Below are 7480 nucleotides of genomic sequence, written 5' to 3'. Positions count from 1 at the left end.
TTATGATCAAGGTTATGTAGCACACGTACATGTAATCGACTTCCATGTCATACGATATTCAGTTTTATAAGGTTAAGACAGATATACCGGCACAGTCAAGGCATCCTTGTATAGTCACTCATAAGTTACCAGTACATGTACGTGTATTCGCACTTATTTGATGAAATATGCTAGCGCTACAACCCGACTTTGATGCATTTATACATGCGTACAATTATACGGGTTATACGCGCACTGAGTAACAGTCTTGCTTAAATCGAAGCTATATATTTTAAACCACAATGATTGTGACAGAAGGAAATCTGGCTCGTCTTACCTGCCAGATAAAGTGGCTGGAGACTTATTCCTCTTCTGTCGTGATTGTCCCCTTTCAGTGATATCTCTCCGCAGCAACCTTGTTGAATGAGCAAGTAGGTAACACATTTGCAGGCGACGCACATTCGCTGAGCTGTGGTGGAATAAGGTGACGTGGATGTGCAGCAAGATTATATTGACCTACGTACACATAAACCTCTGAAGAAATGACTGTTGGGTCATGTTGAAATTGGGACATGTTAATCATGCATCACTCCTTATCATCCAACATGAATACGGTATATATTAGTACGGACCATGCACGAAGCTTATACGCCAGAGAACTGGCATTTCTTCTAGGCGGCATATAATTTATATATACACTGATTTGTTGAAAATGTACCACCGTACCAGAGGAGATAGTGGACAAATATAGGTACACTACTATCAATGACTAAGTATTCTCGCCATATAGTTAAGTCATATGTACACCTACTGTGCTCTTGGGTTGTGTTTAAATGAAATGCTACTTTGCTATAAAGCCTATGCGCTATGAACACAAGGCCGTTAAAATTAAGTATTAAATGTGTGGTGAAAACGAGCTGAAAACCATACATTTTAGATAAAACCTCATGGTATGTTATTTTAGGAGAGCTTAGCCCAGATTTAGATATACCAGTTACCTTAAGCTATGCTGTGCTGTTTGAATCCGTACATTAAGCAAAGGGCAAATGTCACTTCAGTGTTAGACCTTCCCACTTCTTACTAAGTACACCATCCCCTATTCCTTTGACACCGTTTTATTTATATGTTAATGAGATCGATGGATCACTTACTGTTTTTATCATTGGTGAAACATGCTTTTGAAATATACTGTTTATGGAACTAAAAATTGACCATATTTAGAAGTTTTTTTTTCTCCCGGTAGAACACCCTTGTAATTGTCACTGATGTGACGTTCTTGAATATACTTGTTTTTTCATCTTATTTAATTATCGATAATCCGCAGAAGTTTTTTTATAAATGTTGTCTAAAACTGCTGCGAAAATAACCGTTCCTGCCTTTAGCATCTGATAAATGATACCCATTGTTTGTGAGACTGGGGAAATAAGTTTCTGGTCATGTGGAAGCTTGGCATTCATATCAAGGTCCTAAGGCCTCCCACCAAAGCTTCAGTAGGAGTATCTATGCATTTGCCACAGTTCGTATTCTGATCCTCCTTGGTTTGGTTTCCAAGTGCCTTCAATAATGGCTCTAACAGGTGACTTCCGATATCTTGGTCCAGTGAGAACTGAAACAGAAACAAATTTAATCATAATTTAGAATATATTTTTATATTTTGTAATATGAAAAAGGTAAACAATGTGCTCAATAATCGGTGCATGGATGCTACCACGGCAGTTGTATGTAGAGAAAATGTGAAAGACTGGTTTAATATTTATCATGATGCCGTCAGCTGCTGAATAACAAAAGAACTTTGGTAAACACTTGTTTAAGACTCAGAAGGCTTCCGAAAAGAAAAATAATCGCCTGTATGTATGCAAAGCTTATGTGGCAATAATACCAAAGGAGAGCACTTGTACTCAGTACTGAACGGAATTATACCAATGGTAAATTATCAAATTATTTTTACATGATATAATTTGTTTTTATATCTGTATGTCAGGACGCATTAGCGTATATATATATATATATATATATATATATATGTGTGTGTGTGTGTGTGTGTGTGTGTGTGCGTGTGTGTATTTATGTATGTTTGTGTTTGTGATTCACACAAGCATGTAAAACCAACAACGTTTAGTAAGAAATAACCAAAATCAATTTTACAATGTATACAGTACGCTCGCATGCAAAAAAGCACTTACATTTTCGTGCATAAATACACGTTTACCCACGAAACCAAATTAACACACAAACATGCACTTGTATCTATACCTTCTCAAATGCATCCCAGACAGTACTAAAAGGGTAACAGCTTTTCCAGTGAAATGATGAGTTGATACCATGGAGTACGTACACTTTCCTTGGCGTACAGTACGCCTCACTTAGACAGTACGCAAGCCAGTAGTGCCAATCACATGTGGTCAGCATTTTCACCATCTCTGGCAATGTTGACAAGCAAATGTATACGTTAATTTTTAAAACATGAAAATCAAATAAAGGGATTATATGTGGTAACATTCTGTGCACTTCATGCACCTATTCAAAAATACGTTTTGATACAATTTCATACTTTAACTTCACTGCAGGAGTCTAAATATGTTGTCAGTTACTGGTACATACGACGTTTCGAACACATGGTTGTTGGCATTGAAACCACCCGTTCTCCAAACACATTCTTTGATAATGGAATTTAAACTCAATAGAACAAAGATGATAATAAAGGTAAGGCAGATTTTTTCATCCTCCTTCATTTTCTTTCTGGAGTGTGTACAGTAATTGAAATCCTGTAAATGTGTCACCTTAGACCCGTTAGCTAAGCAGCTGTCGAAGTGCATCAGTCGCAATCGAGCATTATTAACCAATTAAATGACTAATTGAGCATACCTGGTTTTGCCGCAAAAACGGCGTTCAGAATATCTTGATCGTGCAGATAGAATTCCGTGTTATATTTTACAAAGGCGTCTCTCCATAATTGTTGAAAATGCGTCCTCCTCATCCTTGTCAGGTTCATCCACATTAATCCCGACTGTAATCCTGAAAAAAAAATAATTCACAGCATCACGTGCACAAATGATGACCAATAGGTGATTTCACGGACGGATCCAGGATTATTTTGAAGGGGGGGTTAAGGAATGACAGGCCGCACCCCCCCCCCCCCCTCGGCGTGGGGTTAGGGGCCCACTGAAGGGGAATTTTTTGGTGTTTTAGTGGGCGAACGGTGCCATTTGGTAGGAATTAGAACTAGTCAAAATTTTAATCTCAAGAGGGGACGATTGGTGTGATTTTTTTTAATCGAAGGGGGTCAGGACATCCTTGACCCCCCCAAATTCGCCACTGTACTTGCACAGGAATGTGAAACGTCAACAGAACAATTCTGAAGTTTCACCTCGATTTACAATCGTTGTTACTCACTATTATAATGAGTTAGTTTACGTACCAATTATTTTCTTTATTGACATTATACATTGAGCGTTTGCTTTGCAACAAGCTCTTACATCATATTGAAGATCTCATCTAACGGTTCAAGCACCAGCGTTTCTTTGCCAATTGCTTAATATGTAAGACATGTGCCTTAAATACTTTAAAATCAAATTCTGACAAGGATTTGTCATGGCGCTATATTTTTCGAAGTACCAGTTTTTTTAAATCAACTGAAATCACTCACCGACGGGCGGATAAAACGGCATTCGTATGTAACGATTTTTATTGTACCACGGATTCAACCTATCATGTGGGCCGTTCTGTGACATCGTTGTCACGTGACTTTTGCTCATTTCCGCAAAACCCTCGTCATGAAGTGTTCTGATATTGTGAAGAAAGATCATATCTGTATCGACATGGGTCACGTGGTCTATATGACGAAGCCTCCCCTGCAAATACACTCATGTTTAGCTTTGTAAATGAAATTTACGTACATACAAAATAATATATACGTTTTATTTATTAATTTATTTTTATTATTTTATTTTTATTTTATTTTTTTTTTTTTCGTGCAACAGGTAATGTTTATTTATAAAATAATAAACTGTCACCCGTGCTGTATACCTGTACACGGTATGCCAGAACACCTCTTAAATTACGTCTCATTAAAACGAAAAGAAAACTAATCTAGCCTTACCGGATAAAATAACCGCTGCATTGCACATGGTAAAGACCTCATCTCCTTTTCGTTTATGAAGGACAAGGATTTTTCCTCTTCACTGATATTGTACAAATATAATCTGATTTTACGACGGTATTTGACGGGTAACTGTTCTCTCTGAAATCGTGTTGAAAATACATTTGTCATCTTTATATAATAATTCACTATCTAGAGATAGAGAATATTTTCTGTTTTGTTTTAAATTTAGCCATTCTTAAATCACAACAAAAGAAACGGTTGAAATGTTGTGGATATATCAAACATTAGACATAACCATATCCTACACGTATTACGACAGACTTCCATTTTAATTGTTACGACAGACTTCTATTTTAATTCTTAATTCTTAATTTCTAAATTAAAGTTTATTAAAGTAGCGAAAGATATTGAAATACGGTTAAAAGACGTTGATTGAGAAAGAGGACGCATGGCTGTTATCTAGAATAAATTGCAGGTAGTTACATTACCCATTTCTCAAAGGCTTCTTTTCTGTCTGTAAAAACATGAAACTTTAGGACGTCATCATCAGGAGTAAAAAGCACCGCACTTTTTAAAGTGTTGATGGAGCTTGCAGTGTAGGAGCTACCGCAAGCGACGAGAGCGAAATGCAATTCTGTTTCATGTTGATGTTGTCCAGAAATAGTGACCAGGAAGTTTCTGTTTTTTATCAACAATAAAACGACTGTGATGATACCCAACCAAAAAAGTCCATGTGAAGCTGGTTTAAATATGAGATTCAAGTTCATTATCTCCTAAATAGGGAAGGTCATGTTTCAAACGGCAAGGTGCACCAAATAGTCTAAAAAAAGAAATTAAAACAGTTTGAATAAAATTACATTGATTTAAATTACATATTAGATTAAATCTAACAGATGCCTTATGCACTATTTATAAGTTGTCGTTTATCTAGGTGATAAATATTCGGTGATAGTATATCATTGCAAAAATTATATACTTTACTGTATATTTTATTATATACATGTACTTACTCGACGCCACATGCCGCGAACCATGCAAAATATACTGACAGTCAATGAAAACGCATCATTTATTATCAAATATCAGCTGTTATGCGGAAATTTTAAACATCCGAGGGGTCAGCCCACTCTCTTATGACCAAACAAGTGCATTTGTACTCGTCTATATGGTTGGAATCGATTCTCGTTAAAAATAGTACAAGAAAGTTTTTTTGATGCGTTTTCATTGACTGTCAGTATACGTTTCGCTTAATTAACAATTTTACTGTTATTACTTTTCATTACAACGTAATCAAAGGGCTCTGCCATAACTCCCTCATACTTGCCCGCCCCCTACACACTCCTATTGTCTTAGGAAAGGAAAGTAAAGGATTATTTGAAGGGTGGACACGGATGCGAAGCCGAGTCCCCCCGCCTCCCCCCCCCCCTCAACAGAAATGATGGTGCTATCCTACCTGATATCTACTTCCTTTCCTAAAACAATAGGAGTGTGTGTGTATGGGGGGGGGGGGTGCAAGTAGCCTATATCTCCTGAATAGAGGCTATTCACCTGGATAGCCTCATTCCCTGATGAAGATGCTCTGCTAGGCATCTCAATATTAGCTGTTGACTGAAAAAAAAAACTACTTCATTCTAACAGCAGGGTCGGATCCAGGATTATTTGAAAGGGGTCCACGGATGCGAAGACGAGTTCCATGACACATACATGTAGGCCTAGTTTCAGATATGATACACATAGCCTATAGGCCCTATACATGCTTCAGTTAGTGCAAATGCATGCCCGTGGTGTAGGAAGGTTTTAAGAAGTTTCAATAAATAACTATGTTAGACCATCTTAGAAAAGAATACGACCTACATGCTTAATCGGTTAAGACTATAAGCTAGGTTAAATGAGTATATGGGCCTACCATGCTGTTTTTTGCTGTAGATTGTCTTTCATACTGCAAATGGCCACATGTTACTTGCGCTCGCCGCCTCGTAGGCTATTTCTGTTCGTCAATAGGCCCCTATAGCAAACAAATTGGATTTGTGGAGGATGTGTAGGCCTACACGTTAACGCCCATTCATAAACCCCATTATTACTATCATAATAACATAAATTTGTTTCTTAATACCTTGTTGTATTACCGACTGTCCCTTGACAGTCAATAAAAAGTGGTATTCAGTATTGTTAGACCATGATGTCGTCTGCTCAGGACGCCACACCGTCATCGTTAGCCTACACGCTGTTAGGCCTATAATATTAATTATTATTGAGTAAGCCTTATATGAACACACGGGTCATTTGATTCATGCTCTTTTATGATTCGGAAATGTTTCACCACGTAGATGAAATCCAACGAAAGTTATATGGTATAAATGCATGGTTTTGTTGTTTGCATGCATTATTTTAATTGACAGGCTACACGGTTACGGTTTTAGAACAGTAGGCCCCTATTCCATGTAGTAAATGTTAACTTCAGTATTATCTACATGTGACTAACATATTGTAACGTGACAGGGTAGCACCCTGATCCTTTCTGTAATTTGGTGTAATTTTTTTTTTCTGGTTAGCACTGTTTTTACCTGAATTTCTACGATCGCACGGCCACGAAAACAGTCGGCAGGGGTAATCCTAGAGACCCTGCAGTCGGGAATGGGAGCCGCCATCTTGTAACGTCATACAGCACTGACATATTTAGCGTAACCTTGTGACCTTAGAATGTATAACAAACAGAGGTGCTGACGGAATGAAGACTTAAATGATGAGCATGGACGTAGTAGGCTACAAGTAACGCAGGTCGCAGAAAAAGAAAGTGCAAGGGAAACGTTGCAGTTGAAGCGGAGAAACCGAAGAAAGAAGAAGGGAATCAGAAGTACGGCAGAGCTGAAATGTGAGTTTTATTATCACTGTCTTTTGGACCGCAACTCCAGTAATGCGTTAGCGTAACTGGAAAACTCTTAATTTAGTTTCGTTATTTTTAAGTTTCTTTGGTTTTGTTTGCGTTTTTATTATATTTTTTTCAGCGTCAGGCCATGAAGCAATTCTTGCCGGTCATGATGATCGAAAAGCATGAGGAGGTGTAGGTGGAAATTCCTGACAGCCGGGTGACAATGTATGGACACTACACGGGTTTCCAGATAGCCCAATTTGGAGTCTAATGAAGCCATGCGCCGCGAAAGAATACTGGACCCACTCTGTAGCTTTTCCGTTATTATTTTTTATGTGAAATTTTGTTCAACGGTATTAATTTTGTTCTGGATTCCGAAAGAAAATGTGAACTCTGTGAGAACTTTAACATGTATTTTTGAAATGAGCAACATGAATGACTTTAACAAAGTATAATGACTTTAACTTTGCTTGTGTGCTATTGAAATTTTATAATCGATTCCTAACTTTATTAAAGCTGTTTGTCTTTAA

General features: G+C 37.6%; 1 protein-coding gene across 3 annotated transcripts; it reads right to left on the bottom strand.

The window, feature by feature from the left end:
• Nucleotides 1–319: 319 nt before the first annotated feature.
• LOC106181343 (glucoside xylosyltransferase 1-like) lies at nt 320–6731 on the bottom strand. 3 transcript variants are annotated; one of them, XM_086997631.1, is made up of 8 exons: nt 6646–6731; nt 5988–6086; nt 4570–4901; nt 4079–4219; nt 3626–3830; nt 2845–2994; nt 2233–2399; nt 320–1585 (listed from the first exon to the last, which is right to left on the bottom strand). In XM_086997631.1, exons 3-8 carry the CDS (start codon nt 4846–4848, stop codon nt 1433–1435), a joined length of 1095 nt encoding a protein of 364 aa, XP_086853757.1. In that variant the 5' UTR covers nt 4849–4901; nt 5988–6086; nt 6646–6731; the 3' UTR covers nt 320–1432. The 3 variants fall into 3 exon arrangements, with proteins under 3 accessions (XP_086853757.1, XP_086853758.1, XP_086853756.1); XM_086997632.1 differs by lacking the exon at nt 5988–6086 and having other exon boundaries at nt 6646–6730; XM_086997630.1 differs by lacking the exons at nt 5988–6086; nt 6646–6731 and adding an exon at nt 6195–6287.
• Between the last annotated feature and the right edge of the window lie 749 nt (nt 6732–7480).

The sequence above is a fragment of the Lingula anatina genome, chromosome 10, assembly GCF_051362555.1.
Source record: "Lingula anatina isolate TDL-2025a chromosome 10, LinAna3.0, whole genome shotgun sequence".
Taxonomy (NCBI): Eukaryota; Metazoa; Brachiopoda; class Lingulata; order Lingulida; family Lingulidae; genus Lingula; species Lingula anatina.
The sequence above is the reverse complement of the archived record's forward strand: the minus strand, read 5'-3'. Positions and strand labels throughout refer to the sequence as shown.

Bases quoted from the DNA above. Each gene is read 5' to 3' on its own strand.
- LOC106181343 (XM_086997631.1), bottom strand. From the start codon at position 4,848: ATGAACTTGAATCTCATATTTAAACCAGCTTCACATGGACTTTTTTGG. The intron at 4,220-4,569 runs GTAATGTAACTA...ACACGATTTCAG, and splicing joins AAGAAGCCTTTGAGAAATGG to AGAGAACAGTTACCCGTCAA. The intron at 2,400-2,844 runs GTATGCTCAATT...CAACATTGCCAG, and splicing joins CGTTTTTGCGGCAAAACCAG to AGATGGTGAAAATGCTGACC.